The sequence below is a fragment of the Lissotriton vulgaris genome, chromosome 5 (genome assembly GCF_964263255.1).
Source record: "Lissotriton vulgaris chromosome 5, aLisVul1.2, whole genome shotgun sequence".
Classification (NCBI taxonomy): Eukaryota; Metazoa; Chordata; class Amphibia; order Caudata; family Salamandridae; genus Lissotriton; species Lissotriton vulgaris.
Window position 1 is genome coordinate 1334616301 of NC_141693.1, and position 20914 is coordinate 1334637214.

The 20914-nt window shown below is 44.2% G+C and overlaps 1 protein-coding gene across 2 annotated transcripts in view; it reads left to right on the forward strand.

The window, feature by feature from the left end:
* The window catches only part of MAPK14 (mitogen-activated protein kinase 14), a 589986-nt gene that overhangs the window by 401180 nt on the left and 167892 nt on the right, over positions 1 to 20914 (forward strand). For both annotated transcript variants that reach the window (XM_086923266.1, XM_086923265.1), the window contains exon 8: positions 5577 to 5648. In XM_086923266.1, coding sequence (XP_086779392.1) covers positions 5577 to 5648 — 72 coding nt within the window. The remainder of the gene's footprint in view (positions 1 to 5576; positions 5649 to 20914) is intronic.

Sequence of the window (20914 nt, forward strand, 5' to 3'; positions counted from 1 at the left end):
TGCAGGTGACGTAAAGAAGCTTGAAGTTGCTGATAAATTTTACTCAATGTCGGACCATTCTGGTACATCAGAAGATGAGGGTCCAGATCAAGAAAGGTCATATTACGATAGTGATTCTGCAGAATGGTGCTTGATTCAGGTGTGCAAGGACGAGGCTTCAACTCACGGTACCAGCACGGTTCGCAAAGCCTTGAAGCTGAAAGATCAAGGGGCATCGGCTCTAAGTAAGGATTGAGGTTCCCTCGGTTCAATGACATCGGACCACTCTTTTTCTGCACAGCCTGTTGTAGCCGGGGTTGATGGCTCTCTTTGTAGGGGCCACGGTTGGTGTTCCCCTTGAGCCTTCTGGGAAAATGACTTTTTCCATTATCTTTCAAACTATCATGACTCATGGCGAAGAAACGCGACAGGAGAGCGCCAGCACTCAGGGTGCATGCCGCAGGGTCCAAAACTCAATTCAAAGAGTTGCGAAAACGTGCTCGGACTTTGCTGCCAGGATTGTTGAAGCCGAAGAACGTATTTCTACCCTGGAAGATTCAATGGCCACTCAGAAGGGACTTACTGACACAATTAAAGAACAAAGGGAGGATATGCTAGGCCTGGAAAACAGGTCTAGAAGGAACAATGTAAGGATTTTAGGGATTGCCGAAGGCAAGAAATGTCAAGATGTCAGGCAGTTTGTTATTGAGCTCTTTGCTGAAGCCTTCCTTGAGGTCACGCAGTGGAACTGGCAATTGGAAGTCCAACGGGCACATCGTTTCCCTTTCAAGAAGAAGTAGAACTCTGGCCTGCACGGCGGCAAGCCCCGTGCAATTCTAATTTGTCTGAATAACTTTTTGGCTAGGGATCAGATTTACGATCTAACCAGGCCAGATAGGAGGAGGATTGGGAAGGGCTGCAAATTTTTTGTCTGACCAGATTTTTGCCCAGTAACTGTGGAGCGGAGGTGGCAGCTCCGTCAGTTAATTGCCCCATTCCAGGCTAAGGGTGCACAAGCATTTCTGCTTTTCCCTTCCAAATTGAAAGTAATCTTTCAGGGGCAGATTAAGTATTTCGTATCTGAGGTTCAGGCGATGGAGTTTGAGTTCTATTTAGTCAATAAGCTGTTCTCTCTTTTTTCTGTTTTCCAGAGTCGGGACACTGGATGGATGTGATGTTGTATTATGAGGGATGGGCTGGTTGTTCTTCTTTGTTTTTTTCTGCTTGTTCTGGAGTTTTTTGTATAGGTATGATAAGCTCCGATCCTCAGATGTTGGTTGTTGGGAGGGAGGATACAGGGGAGAGCGAGGGGTACCAACCTAAACCATCACAAGGACCTAGGTCCTGATGCTGCATAAGGGGGGTGGGTTGGCTAGGAGGGGCCTGGGGTGGGTTCAGGGTGAAGGGGTGTCGTGGGTGGAGTGGGTGAGTTTGTCTTTGGTTGTAATTCTCAGTTGTGGTATTTGCAAAGTTAGTGGTAGCAATAGCTTTTTTCTTATTTTAGAGATCATGATTAAAAAGCATGTGGAGAGTAGGACTCAATTTTTTAGCTAATGGGGCAGGGTAGGTTGCGACTGAGCTCATGGAATATCTGTGGGCTGAATTATGATAAAAACCGTGGCTTGCTGTCTAAGATTGTTCAAACGATGCAGGTAGAAATTTTGTGTCTACAAGAGACACATATACTGTGAGGGAAGCGCGATTGTCTGAAATTGCTTGGGTATGAACCTATAGCCTGCTCTTGCCAGACATCTATGATCAGGGGGTGTCCATTCTGTTAAAGAAAGGGGTTGGGTTTTGTAAGAAAGTCAAAGAGGATAAGACTGGCAGGTGGGCGATAGCCGAAATTGTCATAAACTGTAGGTCGTTTTCTGTTTGCACGGTCTATAGATCTTATTTAGACGACCCAGAAGTTATCAAATGTCTAAATCTTGAATTAGCAGCATGGCCACACCCAATGTTCCTTTTTGGGGATTTTAATATCAATTTAACAAGCAAATTTAGTTTGTGTCCAAAAGTATTCTGGCAGGAAACCTCGAGTTATCAAGGCTCTGCAGACCATAGTTGTAGAGCAAGGGCTGATCGATGCTTGGCATCATCATAACGAAGACAATGACGGTTATACATATTTCTCTGCCCCTCATAACAGAATGGTCCGTCTGGATTACTTTTTTGTCTCTGATCAGCAGGTAGGGGCAGTCACTATTGTAGTCCTGCCAAGGACTTTATCAGATCATAATGCCCTGCTAATTGAATGCTCTTGGGAGCGTCTCACCAAACTTTCCAGATCCTGGACATTTGAAAGAAAGCTTCTTTTGGATCAATCCTATCTGGATAATATGGAAGGCTGGATTGCTGAATTTATGAATATCAATAGGGGAACTGCCCCCGATTGTGAAGCATGGGACACGTTTAAGGCAGCACTGCGTGGCAAGACCAAAAGCTTTGCAGCTTACTGCTGGAAGAATACTCAGGCGCAGATTAAAAGACGATTTGAGGAGCTCCGGGTGGCCGAGCTGGAATTAACAACTAATATTCAACTCGGTCTTGAGAGTCAGCAGGCGGTTGCTATATTAAAATCTAAATTGCTTGAGTTTTTTGGTCAGGACCTAGCTGCGAAATACGTGCAATATCGCACGCTGATGTATGAATTCAAGAAAATTCGGGCAAAGTTCCCGCCAAAAGATTACAACAGAAAAACAGTGCAAACCAAATTGTCCGAGTTCTGGACCAGCAGGGCATTATCCAGGATACACCGGAGAGGGTAATGGATGTCTTTAAGGAATATCTCAGCATATCCTGTTCTCTTGCTCTTGGAGACTGGGAGTAACTAGTTGTTGTGTTGTTGACCATACGGTTCAGCCTTCATTATTGGACATTCAAGCATTTGATAGTTGACACATGTTTCACAAATGGTGTCCTCACAGTTAGCATTACAGCTGACGCTTTGTTGCATGGGTACTTTGACAGTGAGGCGTTAGTGGTCGCTAGTCACAGCCCACCAACATGTTAGTCTCATTAGCTACTTGTGGTTCTGGATTTAAAGGCTTTTCAACTTTACATACATGGCTACGTGGTCACAGCCATGATCAATAATACAACAATAATAGAGGATGGTAGCAAGACCTAAGATGTCTTCAAAAATGGAGACATACAAGTGTGACATGAGGTAGTCTCGCATGTTCAACATAAACATGAAATAACATGTTTGCACTATTAAATTGTATATGCACCACTGAACAATCACAAAGTGATTATAAAAATCTACGATTATGTGCTGGATTCTGCAGTGTGTTCAGTTGTGCTTTTTTTAGCAACCAAAATATTTTACAAAAACTGTGATCAATTAGAAAGTACTGTCTTATCCTTTGAATGGCAATGCAAACTTTCAGCCTTGTGTAAATTAACGGTGTTTGTCCGTTCTCATACTGTCGTGCAGTTCCAAATAATACTTAGGAACTGCACGTTTAGACAACATAGACTAAGGGATTGGTGTTCAGATTGATTCCAGACACCCTCAAAGGATATGTTCGCCTCTAGACCAGCTAGCTCACAGTGCCTCCATAGCCCCCTAACCTTACCAAGGAGGGAATAGTTTCTGGCAACTATTGCACATGACAACCTTTTGATCCTTCAGGGATCGTTAAACAGTACACTACTTTTCGCTCAGTCACTCGTGCTCACTTGGTCTCGGAGATATACACATAATAAACAATGGGAACGTTTCCAATAAGCACTCACTGAACCAGCGTCATTCTAGTATAAAACATGTTTGCTGTGACAATCATTAGACAGAAACAGATATATAAGATGACAAGCACCGACAGAGTAAATAAAAGGTAGAATTCTACCATGGTCCTAAAACAATACTATAAGAAGGCATATCGATACATGGCAGTAATCGAGCGAACGCCTAAGATGCAAACCCTACCTAAGTGTACCTAACAAGTATGTGGGTGTAAAGCCAAGAATCCCACCAAGGAAAGAGTCCACCCCATTACCTGATGGGAGAGAATGAAGGACCCTGGAGCTTCTGCTGGCCGGGACCTCAGCTTCTAGTGTCAGCGTTAAAGCTTCTCCTCTCTATTGTTGGTATGGGTCTTTTACACCATAAATATAGCCTTGGGTTTCCTTACATAATAGATGTGTTGTAAGTATGATTATGCAATGAGACTGGAACAATACCTGCAATTATGCAAATTCGTTCTTTCGCCCTAGGATGAAGAGGACCATGGCATTGTACGTACACAGAATATGTTCATTCTGTTACGTATGTCATGTGCAAGGATGCATAATACATGAGACTAGTTTCCAAGAAACTGATCGACATTTATTCAGCACATAACTGTGTAAAAGGTCCGTGCTAGAAGCGTTTTGTAAGCAAGGTAGGCCAAATGTAGGTAAAAGGTTGTGGAGCTACCTAGGCCTATATTGGGGTACATTGGGGCTCATAACAATACTTTAACTAAACATGATCGTGTTGTCATTCAAACAAGGCAGAAACTAATTTTGAGCTTAAGGCTTTCCAAGATCCTCCCATGCTCTCTAGTGAAGGAGTATCACTGCACCATATTTTAATAGTGGCATATAAGAGTAGTCTTGTAAACAAAATGCTTTTTTGGATTCATTGATGGCAGGATGAAGCACGGCATGTGAACCTAGAGCAGCCTAAAGCTGCAGAACTATTTAAAGACAGTAACATTTCCATGCGTTCTGCGTGTGTTTATAAGACCTGCTCCTAAGATTTAGCTGGGTTCTTATTAACCAGTTCCCTTTTAACCCGCAGTGCCTCCTATTGTTTTCACATTCCAAATCCAGTTATGCTTCATTATCGGTTTCATTAGTTGGGAGGTCTGTGGCGTTTTGAAAGCAAGTCTTTAGTGTATAATTCTGTAGACCTGTCTACACTGACTTCTTAGTCAGAAGGGGTGTTTACTGGTCAAACACTGTATGATCTTAGATGTACGAGGTTAGAATTGGAACAGCTGTGTGTACCCCTTCCAATATATTTCCAACTCATTTATTTGCAGTCCTCTACATGGCTACATGGCAACAAAGGGATTCACTACAAAACTCGCACCTTAGGGATTCAAGAGAAACTGCATTCAGGTATATCATTGGTGCCTAGTCTCACAAAAAAACTGCCAAATATGGTGAGGAAATTCACTTTTGTAGAAATTTCTCCTAGACTGTGAGCAATATCAGAGTTTTTTTCTTGAAATATTCCAGCAAATACAAAAGCACAACAGCCTGTGTTCCTTCCATGCTCCTACTAAACATGCAACTTGACATCTTTAGCTAAAGTTCAGCTGCCTTCCTCCGATGATCCGGCTGATCTTGCTTGGACAACACCCTAGCCTGTTCTTCCTAATCCGTGCCTCTCCTCACATCTGATCATATTTGCAGCGCTCCACCCCACTTCCCAGAAGTTATGCAGCTCTCTTCTTGAACCAAACAAATACTCATACCTCGGCCCACTCTTTGTACTTGGCTCCTGCACACATTAGATGTTCCACCCCAGCATTCCCATCATAACACAATTGTGACATGCCTCATGCGATGATACTTTTATTCTGACTTTTTTCTTTCTTTTCTAGTTGATATCTGGTCAGTGGGTTGTATTATGGCTGAGCTGCTGACTGGACGAACCCTGTTCCCTGGAACTGATCGTATCCTTTTGTGAGCCTAGAATGCTAGATTTCCAGCACAGTTATTCCGTCCGCTTCTTTTTATTCATTTGTATATGTTCTTGGATATAAATCTCTAAAGGTTGATTGCAAAAACTCATTGAACCCGGCTTTTCCTCAATTTCTCCATCTTTGTTTTCCTATATTTGTAAATCCATGGGCTGGTAGTAGGCATCAGTAAGCAGGATCCTTAATGCGTTGCCATGTCATGTGGGATGTTTATGTACATTTGTGCTGGGTATATGTATGCCGAGGCATGCTATTGATTTGCAGGCCTTTATGCATATATATGTATGTATGTGTGTGTGTGCATGTCTATTGTGCGTGGATGTGAGAAATGAAATGCTTTGGTTTGTCCTTCGGGTGGCATTTTTTCAGCAGTATGCTGAATTGAACTTTATATTATACCAACCTTACTCTCCATTTCCTTCTTTTCTGAGACCTGCTTTTGCTTGGTGATCTTTGCATTACAGTTTTGCAGTTGAGAGAAATACGCTTTTCTGGTTGGGCACCAATCCTGTAAAATCTCTTGCGTCGGAGACCATTTCAAGGAGAGTTGCATCCTGGTCTGAAATGATACGAGAGGCAGCACTTCCCTGAAGATCAGAGACTTTGTGACGGTCTGTTCTGTGAAACATTTGCATACTTGCAACTACTCTGTTTTTGGTTTTTACATTTTCTACATGTGATCTTTTATTTGTGCACAGATATGTATCTAAAATCATTAAATAAAGGAACAAACTCAATGGTGGTGCCACAAATATTCACATTTGTTCTTTACTGCAGTGGAGAACTTGGAATTTGAAGATTGTTCATGACCACAGAACCTAAGAAACACGACTCCTTTTAGCTGCTTTTGTGGCACAACTGTTCATACCTTGGTTAGCTCGTACCTTAAATTGATATAGACAGGCTATGCAGAATTTTAAAACATAGTAAGAACCTATAAACAAAAATTGTACTCCAAAGTAACTTTATTGTACGCATGTTTTTGGAGAGGTAAGGGCATCAGAGTTTGGAGGAAACTGAAAATACTGCAATTTCTGAAGTACAATATAGATGAGGAGAAGAGTCCATTGGCTGAATTTCCTCCATTTTAGGAGTATTGTGGTAGAAATTCAGCTGTGGATTTTACTACATGTATATATTTCTTTCTCTATTTTCCCAAACTCTAAACGAAGCCCAAAGTTGTTTTTGCAGTTTTTATCTGCCTGGCATGTTTTAATTGCTTGTTGTTTTTCTTGCTTAATTTACTGAAAGACAGGTTAGTGTGATCTTTGGTAGTGTGCCCGGTGTGTATCAAAACTATGTGTAAAGGTACTGTCAAGGCTTTCAGAGATGTTTGTGTGTGTGTGTATATATATATATATATATATATATATATATATATATATATATATATTCTTGCTCCTGTTGCACCTTGTTCATGCACTCCTACACGGGTGCTGTTTATGCGGGAAGTGCTGCCGCAATATATCACGCTCCTTGTCCCCTTACTTGTTACCAAAAGAGACACAGCACTCGCTGGGGGAAAGTCATAGATTTTATTCGACTTTCAAACGCACCAGACGCGTTTCGGCATACGCCTTCCTCTGTGGTACCACAGAGGAAGGCGTATGCCGAAATGCGTCTGCTGCGTTTGAAAGTCGAATAAAATCTATGACTTTCCCCCCGCGAGTGCTGTCTCTTTTGGTAACAAGTAAGGGGACAAGGAGCGTGATATATATATATATATATATATATATATATATATATACACACACACATATATCTCCTAAAGTAAAGTCTTGATAGTAACTTTACACATAGTTTGTGTGTGAGTGTAACTATATACACACACACACACACACACACACACACACATCTCTGAAAACCTTGACAGTACCTTTACACTTAGGGCACCATTACAATTGTGGGCGGACAACCGTAACGGAAAATGGGACCGACCGCCAGAGGTGAGGCGGTCCCATGAGGCAAATTAGGATGCCCCCCCAATGCAACCACCGACCCCACCCCCGGGGCCCACAAACTCAATCTCCGCATGACTTTCCATGGCGGTCTTTCTGTCTGCCGCAGTACTCCCCCGCCATGGTAATTTGGCGGGGGTAATTGGCGGTTGCGCAGGGAGTAATGGCATGCAGATCGCCACGCCGGTGAGGCGACGGCGATCCGCACGCCATCATAATGACCCCCATAGTTACGATGTACACCTTGTACAGTACCTTTAGACACATTTTTGATATTCTAGACTTTATAAAGATACTCAGGCCACTGACTCCACTACCAAAGATCACACTAACCTCTCTATCAGTACATTAAGCAAGGAAAACAAAAAGCATTAAAATATATATATATATATATATATATATATATATATATATCACACACACCAAAGGTTACTGGGACATTCTAGTTAGGCGCAGGTTTCACTCGTACAAAACCATTGAAACCCAGCAGGTATAGTTAGTGATTGTGCCCCCGCAATGTACTGCTTATGACCTCACTCATACATAGAGGCAGGCGTGTTCAAAAAATGAAAAATCTCCATAGACATAACATGAGGAAAACGCGTTTTGGGACCTCCCTTTTTTTCGGCCCCCACTCCACAGATCACCCCTAAACTTCCAACACAGCAACTGAACCAAAAAGGGGGCATTTTGTGAAGATTTGTCAAGCGGCCCCAAAATTATTAGCAAAACAAAAAACTCTTTTCCTATAGAGACTTTGGTCCTAACTGTAACTACCTACTGGCAAGTGGCAGTAGTGTATTTATATATCATGCTTAGCATAAGTCCGCCATCAAGTGTTAGGCATGGAAGTGTGTTTTTTTTCTCCAAAGAAGTTTTTCGAGTCAAGAAGTATAGTGACTCCTCCCCTTGTTTGCAGTGCACATGGTTATTGACTTCCGTGTTAGACTATTTTTTTTGCCGTCGGGTTCTGTTGTGTACTCCTCTGCTCCAGTCAGACCGTCATTAGGATACTTTCTCATACCATAGGTATTTTTTCGATTGAGATTCTATCACTGTTTCTGGAAATATTAGATTAACATTGATTTTGTCCTGGGGACTCGATTCGATTGCGCCCTTCGGGGAGGAAATTATCTTCCATGTTCTTTCTGAAAAAACTGATGGAATAGACTCCTTTTAAATGTTGTCCTTTGTATCATGCAAAATTTCCACACACAGATTTAGAGAAGGTGTGTAATGCCTGTTAATCTCCTGATCATAAAGAAGAAACTTGTGACACCTGTAGGTCGTTCCAATCAAAAAAGACTTTACACGATCCGAAAGCTAGAAGACTACAGATGTCTCGACGCAACATGGAAGACACGCCGGACATTTTTGGTTCCGAGAAATCGGTGACAGAAATAGAGGCACATCTGTCAGCTGCATTTGAGCTGAACTTCTCTCTAAAACAAAGCTCCGACTCCGATGCAAAGCATGATAACCTCACACCGGGGCAACGACCTGCTAGTAATTTGCCCCTTCTGCCCCCACCCAAATAACCAAGACCCCAAATGTCTGCTGTTGGGCAGCCACTGCCTACAGGCCATGGTTGGCACTGACTGGTTGATTCCAAAATGTCTAGGCTCTGCTCTGAAGAAACAGCCTAAAGCGCAAGTCCTCGATCCAAAACACTCCTCATTGGAATCGACCTGACTTTCTGCACTGAAACACTATATTAAGTTGACGGTACCACGCCTACGGAGCCAATACCTTCAGACCCGACAAAACAACCAGATTCCACACCAAAAAAATATGTCTGCGGAATTGAAACACCCTGCACCAAAAGGTGTTAGAGATAAATTGGGGTCAGAACTGAAAAAACAAACAGTTGTGCAATCTCCAGTGACTGTACTGCCAGTACTTGAGAAATTGCATCAGCAGCTGGATTCTCGGCTAAAAGGCTTAATGATTCACCCTGATACAGGAAAATTCCTCCACAGGACCCCTGAAGAACATGAAAAACCAGCAAAAAGACAACTTTCTTTTCAAGACCCAATAGATATTCCTTTTGTTGCAAAAAGAGGACAAAGTTGCTAGTGCTCTTCGCATTAGTCCTCCTCCAATCCCAGATGTACAAACTTCATCACCACAACAGTCACCAGTTCATGACCCTATAGGTTCACCAGAGGGATTACTATATTATTTTACAGACCCAGCAGATAATACTGGTCCTGATCTTTTATCCATCCAAACCACCCTCTCCTGATGACACTACTACTTCTTAACATGACCTTATAAGTAGGGTGGCTGATTTTCATAAGGTAACACTACACACTGAGGCAATAAAAGATGACTTTCTATTTGAAACGCTTTCTTCTGCTCAACATTCCACAGTCTCTTCCCATACTTAAATGAATGCTCAGACATACCACAGATATTTTTAATGACCCAGTTAGATCTAGGTTTATCACCCCTAGGGTTGATTTATTAAAATGTAAACCCTCCCAGCAGACCCTAAAAACATTAAGAGTCAACTCACATCAGACTCTTTAGTAGTGGCGACTACTCGTAAGCAGGCAAACTGTTATGCAACTGGTGAAGCTCTCTACCAACATTGGGATTCATGCTCGCCGAGGGATGTTTGAGCATAGAAAGTGCCACAGTCTTACAGAATGACAATATTCTATTTTTAGAACTCCTAAAGGTTTTGTCTGTCAGTGCAATCAAACCCCAGTCTGTTGTGAAGGAGAGAGAGGAGCGACTAAGAGTTTTAGGATAATGTCTCTCGTGGGTTTGCAGTTTAGAAGTACTTCTCATAAATATATACATGCATAATATGCATACCTATACTGATGCTTGGAAGATATAGTTTGTGGTTGCAAGAATGTAAAATCAGGAAAGGTGAATGGTACCACCCTCATAGGTGCTTTTTATGAGTGGTAGATTTGGGCTTTTTGCTCCACGCTTCTGGAATGACAGGAAAAAGCAGCTTTTGGTTCCAGGTCTCATTTGTAGCTACATGCCATCCAGTACCGTAGCATTAGGAAGGTGCAGAATTCAGTTCCAGACCTCCCAGGAAAACCGCATGTGTGGCTGTAGATACCCTTACTTTGCATACATCTGACACCTAGTGTTTGGCTTCAACATTACAAATAGTTTTTCTTTGAAGAAGCTTTGAGTCACAAGATGTTGTGTGACTCTTTCCTTAGTGTTATAATGTGCATGCACACTGACTGTAGCCTTAGATTGTTTATTCTGCCATCGGATTGAGATGTGTTCTGTAATGGCTGCAAGATCAACAGTCTCCCAGGGCCTTTCTTAAGCATAGCCCTTTGTGGCTTTATGTCAGTAGATTCGGGGTAACCCAATAAACCCTTGTAGGCTTGGGCAAAATGGATATTTGAGGTAAAGAGTAACTACAAGGGATTTTGTTTGTTGACTAAGTACATGTAATTTAGCAAATACTACTTCTGGGGTTCATATTCCAATTTGACCCATTTGTAATAATAGGATAACTAAAACATTCTGACGTTGTTCAAAGGATGCATTCAATGAAACACAAAGAAAGGAGAAATGGAAATAGCACACAGCAAACTAGTTATGTAGGAAAAAACTTGTATTTGAAAAAATCATGGGGTTATACAGGAATCATTCATAGGATAAAAAGTTATGAATAGCTGTACATGTAAATCAACTGATCAATTCACAACATCTCATCAACTTCATTAGTAGGTGAAGAAAACCCAATTCATAGATGCAAAAAGGTTTCTTTCAGTGAACAAATGCTGCGGAGATGATGTTTTGGTCGACTTTTCGGTCTTCCTTGTTGGCATCTATAAGACCATCATCAGGACTAGTGTTTTTCACAAAGAAAGCCCCCTATACAGAAACAATTATAAACAATTACTGAATGTATCCACTTAGTACAATAACATCAGTTAGCTATTTATAGACTTTTAGCAAACATAACAAAGTTCTGGTATTGGGCGACTTAAACCTACACCTAGAGGATCAAGGACACAAGGAGGCAGAAGTCGTGCGTCTGGTCCTACAAGAACTACAATTTAAACTTCTAAGTGTCGCAGCCACCCATCAAAAAGGGCACTGTTTCGACCCCATTTTTGCAAGCTGGGATATGATTAAAGTTCTCACTCCATGTCAGCTTCCATGGACCGATCACTTCCTGGTCCCTTTTCAATGCTTCTACCACACTACGAAGAACATTGAACATGGGAAAGGAAACACTAAGAAACGCAAATGGAGATTATACTCCAAAGAAAAATTTATAAACGTAATTCAGAAAGCACAATTCCCTCTGCCCACGGATAGTGAACAGGCGAACAAGGACTTTAATCTACTTGTTACCTCCACCTTAGACGAGATAGCCCCAATGTGCAAAGGTAAAACCAAAGAGGGCAGACAGCGTACTGCCCCATGGTTCACTATAGAACTACAGCAACTAAAATCGAACTGTAAAAAGCTAGAAAGGACCTGGAGAAGGAACCCAAGTGCACAAAACAAAACCAGCTATAGCTCATCCCACCGTAGCTACCAGTACGCGGTGCGTAGAGCAAAAGCTAAATACTTTCAGACACGGATCGAGGACTCTGAATGTTCCTCACGAGAACTGTTCAGGATCTACAAAGAAATCTCTATAGTTTCCAGCTCCAATACCCCTACGAATACCTCCACAGAGGGTTGCAATAAAATCGCAGACTTTTTCTCCAATAAAGTTAAAAAGATCTACACCTCCTTCTCAAAACAACCAGGAAAGGGTCTAGACTTCATAGCAGACAGTCCATCGACAGCCCCTGAGTCCACACTACGAGATTTTAACGTCCCCACAGCTGACAAACTAACAAAGATTTGTCGAAGTGTGAAGTCTGGTTCCCCTAATGATCCGGCCCCAGCCTGGGTATTTTCAGAGGGCCTAACAGCCCTGGAACCTCACATTAGACACGTCCTACAAACCTCCTTCTCCACTCAACGGGTACCGATGGAATGGAAGAAGGCCATAGTACTGCCTATTAGAAAAAAACCAACAATAAGCCTGGAGGTTCTGGAAAACCTCAGACCCATTTCCCTACTGCCATACGTGGCCAAGGTGGCTGAGAAGGTGGTCAACGCTCAGCTCACTGAACACCTGGAAAAATGGAATGTACTCCATCCTTCTCAATCAGGTTTCAGGGCGGGCTACTCCACGGAGACAGCCCTCCTTAGAGCTACTGAGACCTTAAGAGCAGGGGCAGACGCAGGTCACACTATGGCCTTGATTATGCTTGACCTTAGCGCAGCATTTGACACCGTAGCACATTCCATCTTGCTACGGTGTCTACAAGAAGCCGGGGTCGTTGGTCCTGCGCTGGGCTGGCTGCAATCGTTTCTGACGGAAAGATGCTTCCAAGTACAGCAAGGGACTTGCCGATCAGCGGAGGTGTCACTAGACCAGGGAGTGCCTCAGGGCTCGGCTCTTAGCCCTACTCTTTTTAATCTATATATGGCCTCACTAGCAAAAGTGGTACAGTCCTATGGGGTGGAATTGGTGTCGTACGCTGACGACACCCAACTGCTCATCTCCCTATCACAAAACACCTCCAACACCCCCCACAATTTCAAAGCATGTATGCAGGCCCTAGCTGAATGGATGGACGCCCACTGCTTAAAACTTAATGGCTCTAAAACGGAGGTGTTGGTGGTAGGGGGAAAAAGGGAAGACTGGTCGGATGAATGGTGGCCTACATGTCTGGGTCCTACCCCCATACCATGTCAGGAGGCAAAGAATCTAGGGATCTGGATGAACCCTGCTCTCTCTTATGATGGCCACATTAGGCGTCTTGTAGGCAAATGTTTTGGAGTACTAAAGACTCTAAGCAAAACGTTAGACCTCCTCCCTCTATCGGCCAGAAGAACACTAACGCAAGCACTAGTAACCTCGCGTTTAGACTATGGCAACGTCTTGTTCCTAGGGGCCACCGAAGGCAGCATAGGTCGCCTACAAGTCATACAAAACTCCGCTGCCAGACTGGTGCTAAGAAGACCCAGGAGAGCCAACTCAAAAAAAGCACTGGATGCGCTTCATTGGTTACCTGTAAAGAAACGGGTGCGCTACAAGTGTCTCCTCTTCTGTCACCGTATCGTCTGGGACAGATCACCGACTTATCTCAGGGACTTAATCAGCAGATATGAACCTACCAGGTCCCTTCGATCAGAGGGCGCCGGACTGCTGAAAGTGCCTAGAACTAAGAAGGCTAGAATGGGTGGACGCTCATTTGCACTCCAAGCAGCCCAACAGTGGAATAAACTCCCCTGTGCACTGAGACTGGAGAGCAACGAAACGCGGTTTAGGGCCCTGCTCAAAACTCATCTGTTCGAGGCATATGGGCTGCAGATGGTACATTATGAATAGATCGCCATCTGGTGTTGGGCTCGGATGATAGCACTTTGTTTTTCTCTTGGAGAGTCTTTTGTCTCTTGGTGACTCCTCCCTTGGTTGGTAGTGCGCATGGGCATCGGCTCCATCCTTAGATTGTTTTTTTCCGCCATCGGGTTCGGATGAAGATCGAGACGCTCCAGATCAACTTCGCAAGAAAGTGATTTTCGGCGCGTATTCCCTTTCCAATTCGACGGTATTGGGTCGTTACCGCACGGGGTCGGTTTTTCGGTAAGGGGACGTCGTCACTCACGGTTTGTAGCTCGATGAGTTCTTCAGCCTCCGACTGGTCCCCTTCCGACCCCGACTAGTCCTCTTCTTCCTCGATTTGTTCGTCTCCGAACAGCTCCGGGATCGCTTCTGCCTGCATTCTGGAAACCTCGTGTCTTCGAGCTCGACGATTTCTAATCGTTAGCTTGGAGGAGAATGCTGCGCAGGCTTCGCAGTCCCTGGATTCGTGTTCAGGCGATAGACAGAGGTTGCACACCTCGTGTAGGTCCTTGTGTGGGAACTTAGCACCACATGTTGGACATTTTTTGAATGGAGTCCTTTCCATGGACTCCGGGCTTGACTGCGTCGAGAAAGGCCTCCTGTTCTTCGACGTAGTTCCAAGTTTTTCTCTTCTATTTTGAATTTGTAACGCGTCGGAATGGAAATGAACGCGTTCGAATAACAATACCGTCGAATTGGAAAGGGAATACGTGCCGAAAATCACTTTCTTGCGAAGTTGATCTGGAGCGTCTCGATCTTCATCGGTTGATTGATTGAACTGCGTTCAGTTTGTGCCCACAATGCAACACCAAGCATCCTTGGACTGACCATCACAACGCCTGTAACCATTGCCTCTCCCCCAAGTACAATAAGGCTCCATGTGATTTCTGGGTCACCTTTAGGTGTAAGAAGATGCTACTTTACAGGAGGTAGAGACGTTGGGCACATCTTAGGATTCATCAGTAGTCGGCCAAGAGATACCATATTTTTTTGGTGAATGAGATACCCTCTATGTTGAGGCAGAAGAAGTAGGGCCCACCAGGGTACTGGATGAAAGGCAGAAGAAACGTTTCATCCACTCTGACACTTGCAAGATTTCCGCAAAGTTTCAGTAAAGTATACAGCATATTACCACTAATACCTCAAAAGCAAAGACTCATTTTTGAGGAAAAAATTGCTTTCAACCATCCTCGGTGCTTGATGCCATAGGCCACAAGCTCTGATCACGTATGGAATAAGTGGAAATGGAAAAGAATATTCATATTTCCATGACCAGTCAATGCGTTTTATACCTTGCCTGTAAAGTGGGTGCTCATGTATTATATTGATAGGACTAAAGGCTTTGAAACAAACAATCAACTTTTTGTAGCCTTTGCAAAGCGCAACATACCTGTACCTTAGCCACTAGGTTCATCGACTCTCTTCAAAACCTGAGCCTGTCGCAATTAATTCAAGGTCCGACACATGAGGCGGGTCATACTCTGGACCTAATTTTTTCTAATCTACCTGGGATTATATCCTATCCTCCCTTGCCCCTTATCTGGACTGACCATTACCTTCTCTCGTTCGACATCCCTCTACCTCAGCCCCCTACTTCAGTGGTATTGGGTACTGACTTCAGGAGAAAATGGCATAAAATCACGTGTTCAGCCCTAGAGCCGATATTTAGTTGCCCTCTGGAGCCTCATTTAGACAATCTAGATGCAGGTGTTTTCAAGCTTAATGCGGCCCTATCATCAGCGATTGACGCTATCGCCCCATCCCTTCCGGTTTCATCTGCTAGATCTCGTCCTTCTGCTCCCTGGTTTTCTGTTGCCTTACGGGAAGAAAAAAGCCGATGCAAAAAATTAGAACGCAGCTGGAGATTGACATACGATGCCGAGGCAAAAACTATATACAAAACGGCCTTGAAGCAATTCTCCAAGCTTAAAAAAACTGCCATGAAAGAGTTTTTCACCTCGCAAATCAAAGATGCAGACAACTCGGCTAAAACCTTGTTTAAAATTGTCAAAGATTTTGTTAAACCGCCCGCAATTACTCCCAACAATGTTGCCAGCCAATCTCTCTGCGATGGTCTATCCGACTTCTTTCAGGAAAAAATTGAGAAAATATCATCTACCTTCCACCCAGTAGTGGTGTCTGAGTACCCCAATCCCCATACATCCATTAGATCCGACACCGCTCCTTCTCTATCGACATTCAAGGACCTCTCTCCTGACTTGGCACTTAAACTTCTTACACAATGTAAGTCTGGCTCCCCTTTGGACCCGGTTCCCCCTAAGATCATGACTGATTTGGCTACCTTATTATTAGAGCCACTAACCTCCCCTTGGAATGCCTCCTTACAGTTAGGCCAATTCCCCTCTGCCTGGAAAGAAGCCTTGCTAGTGCCCATCCGGAAGAAACCTGATGCGGACCCCACTCAATTCTGCAATTACCGGCCTATATCCCTCCTCCCTAAACCAGCGAAGGTTTTGGAGAAGGCCGTCCAACTTCAATTGGCAGAATATCTCCAGAGTAACTCCCTGCTCCATGACTCCCAGTCTGGTTTCCGTGCGGGTTTTAGCACGGAAACTGCATTATTAGAAGTCTCTGAGACTGTTCGAGAGTGTGTGGATAAGGGCGAGGAGGCCATGTTGGTTCTCCTCGACCTGTCCGCCGCTTTCGATACGGTGTCTCATCAAATACTCTTAGACCGACTGGAGCAGATTGGACTGGGTGGCTCTGCACTGTCTTGGATCACATCTTTTCTCCAGGGCCGATCACAGAGGGTTCTCCTCAGACCTTTTAAATCAGGGTCCAAACCTCTTGTCTGTGGAGTCCCTCAGGGCTCGGCATTGAGCCCTCTGTTCTTTAATGTCTACCTGGCTCCGTTAGCCAAGGTTGTGGAGGCATGCAGAGTCAGAGTGATTTCATATGCTGATGACACACAGCTGATATTCTCCTTTAGAGACCACTCTGACTCCAGCCTCTCTAGCTTCCGCCACTGTTTGGGAGAAATCTGTTCATGGATGGCCTCGAGTCACCTTCGTCTTAATACGGATAAGACGGAGGTCCTGTTCTTCAATCAAAAAATGACAATACCCCCCTCTCTGTGGTGGCCTACGGTACTTAACCCACCCCCTATTCCGGTGCACACGGCCCGTAATCTGGGATTCCAGTTTGACGATATGCTCTCCTGCGGCCCTCAAATTAACAAAGTCACGGCGGCCTGCTTTGGTAAGCTAAAAATGATGAAAAAAATCTTTCCATTCTTGCCTATGGATGCGCGCCGAACAGTCACCCAGGCGCTAATAACGTCCCATTTGGATTATGCCAACAGTCTTTATGCAGGGGCCCCTCTATATCAAATTGAACGCCTGCAAGCAGTTCAAAACGCGGCAGCAAGACTGATTGGCAATATCCCTTTCCGACATTCGATCTCCATGTTTCGTAAAAAGCTCCACTGGCTGCCTATAGCTTCTCGGATTAAGTTCAAAACACTTACTCTTGCTTTCCGTGCTCTCAACGGGACCGGTCCTGAATACTTAAGAAAGAGACTGACATTATCCCATTCAGTGAGAGACCTACGTTTCAACAGCCTACGCCTTATGGTTGTGCCACGCTTTCGCCGCACACGAATGGGCGGCAGAGCTTTCGCTGTCCTGGCTGCGAAACATTGGAACTGCCTCCCTTTAGACCTCAGATTTGCCTCATCTGAAACCACTGTTCCGCAGCCGCCTGAAAACTTGGCTATTTTCCTCATCCTAGATAGATACTTCTTTATTTCTACTGACAGTTTTTAGCGCCGGGACACCTCCGATGGAGGTAGCCGTGCGCTCTACAAGATCCATAAATAAATAAATAAATAAATCTCAGACACAGGCATTGCAAGGTAGATTGTTAAATGCATTCAAACAGCTTATGGAAAGGATAAACGTGCACTGCCCATTTCCCTTAGGCATCATTCAACAAGTAAATAGAGAGTAATTATGGCTTCCCAAGGAAACTTTCCTTTTTCAGCCAAAAGTTTTTAATTGGTAAACGCCACACTCATTCACAAAGCATTAGTGTGTCAAGCTCTGGCAGGCCAGGCTGAATTAAGAACATTGTTTGAAACATCTGCATCATCTTGCCCATTAGCCACTGCAAGAAAGAAACTGCTTTACAATCGATGTAAGGCATGTGTATCTACAGCCACACTTGCCCTGAGCGGAAATTGTATTTACCCTGTAAGCATCTGTTTGTAGCATGTAACACTGTCTATTCGCATACATTCACCTTCATCCCTGGATGTGGGAAGTGATACCACATGTTTCATTCAATATATACACATACATTATCAACTAAAAACAGAGGACACATGCATATTATTCTCTTGTTGTTTAAACTACAACTCTGATGTAGTTCTACATTGTTTGCTTACCTGTTGAGCTTAGTTCAGTGCACCAGCGCTGAATGTGAAAGACAGGTTATTGTAGTCCCACAGAACCCCACTCAGTACATAATTGAAGTGAAGTCATTGCTTTTGGACTACTAACAATCCACCGAAAAGAGATAAGGGGTATCGTGGTAACAGTAAACCAACTTTACTCTTCACAGTATCACAGACACACAGCACTAAGAAGAGTAGGTACCTTTAACTAACAGTATTTATTGCAACAGGGCTAACCTGTTTCTTAGTACATCTAAAATATTCACAAAAGACATCATAAAAAGAGCAAGAAGACACGTTGTAAATAACGAGAATAGAATGAACAGTTCCAACATGGTTAAAATGTAATTTAAAAGCCGAACACCTAAAACATACTTCTAAGAGCTACCCTAAGAGAGCATGTAGTAAAGAAACTTGCAGTCTAGAGATTCTTGGGGAGAAACGGCCTACTGCATACCTTGTTGATAGCTCAGGCTGTCATTATCGGAAGAGCTATGGAGGAAGTGTTCCCTACAAAATGCAAACACGTGGGAGAAGCATCCCTCGAGGTACTCTACTCATGTCCGTGTCAGGCAAGATGCATTATCATCTCTGTGCCAGCAATAACTAAGAGGGTCTTCGGCCGGTATGTTGCATGATAATCTGGGCCAAAAGACCTCTATGCCTAAGGGGTCCTTAAATACTAAATTTTATCAGGGATGAAACCTCTGACATGATTTCAGGAATGTGGTACATAGATTACTGGCACCCGAGAAAGGGTCCTAAACATATTTTAGGAAGATGAGAGATGAGGGGACATCACTTTGAACTACACCTCTTTCATGAATTATATAGGGATATTTCTTGAAGGCCCTGACACATTAATAGGGAACACTTGTTCCAGACTGGGTGTCACATCAGGTGTTATATCTGGGTCATTATTAGCAGAATGACTTGACTCGCTCATTTCTACGAATGAGAAGGGAGGACGACATTTGTGTTAATATTGGTTATCATCGATTTGACAGTGAGTTGACAGAATTTGGGGAAAGTGTTGTCAGAGATGGAGTTGGGAACAAAACAGGTGATGGACAGAATGTGGCTCAATGTCACACATTCACCCCAGTCCAAAGATCTGGGCCCAAATCCATCGTTTTTTTGCACTCCACACCACCCTGGGTTAGACAATGGCGATATGCAAATCAGCTCTGACCCTGTGCCCCATGGGAACAGTCCAGTCCGAACTACAAAAGCCATGTCCTTCCCAGAACGGAATCAAGCATCCGAGGACCGGACCGGTTTCGAGGTAACACCTCATCAGCCCGGCTAGCTTGACTCCAGTGGTGTGGAGTGCCTGGGACCCACGTCTGAGCATCCCCAGCGCACTTATGGCGGTAATTGCAAACAAAACAGGTGATGGACAGAATGTGGATCAATGTCACACATTCACCCCAGTCCAAAGATCTGGGCCCAAATCCATAGTTTTTTTGCACTCCACACCACCCTGGGTTAGACAATGGCGATATGCAAATCAGCTCTTACCCTGTGCCCCATGGGAACAGTCCAGTCCGAACTACAAAAGCCATGTCCTTCCCAGAACAGAATCAAGCATCCGAGGACCGGACCGGTTTCGAGGTAACACCTCTCATCAGCCCGGCTAGCTTGACTCCAGTGGTGTGGAGTGCCTGGGACCCACGTCTGAGCATCCCCAGCGCACTTATGGCGGTAATTGCAAACAAAACAGGTGATGGACAGAATGTGGATCAATGTCACACATTCACCCCAGTCCAAAGATCTGGGCCCAAATCCATCGTTTTTTTGCACTCCACACCACCCTGGGTTAGACAATGGCGGTATGCAAATCAGCTCTGACCCTGTGCCCCATAAGAACTGTCCAGTCCGAACTACAAAAGCCATGTCCTTCCCAGAACGGAATCAAGCATCCGAGGACCGCACCGGTTTCGAGGTAACACCTCATCAGCCCGGCTAGCTTGACTCCAGTGGTGTGGAGTGCCTGGGACCCACGTCTGAGCATCCCCAGCGCACTTATGGCGGTAATTGCAAACAAAACAGGTGATGGACAGAATGTGGATCAATGTCACACATTCACCCCAGTCCAAAGATCTGGGCCCAAATCCATCGTTTTTTTGCACTGCACACCACCCTGGGTTAGACAATGGCGATATGCAAATCAGCTCTGACCCTGTGCCCCATGGGAACAGTCCAGTCTGAACTACAAAAGCCATGTCCTTCCCAGAACGGAATCAAGCATCAAGCATCCGAGGACCGGACCGGTTTCGAGGTAACACCTCTCATCAGCCCGGCTAGCTCGACTCCAGTGGTGTGGAGTGCCTGGGACCCACGAGATGGAGTTGGGGGCCTGACCTGAATGGAGTCGGACCTTAAGGACTTTACATCTCTACACGCCACTTTCACTAGCTGAGTGAAAAACAATTTCAAAGGGTGGAGGTGATGCCCATGTGCATTG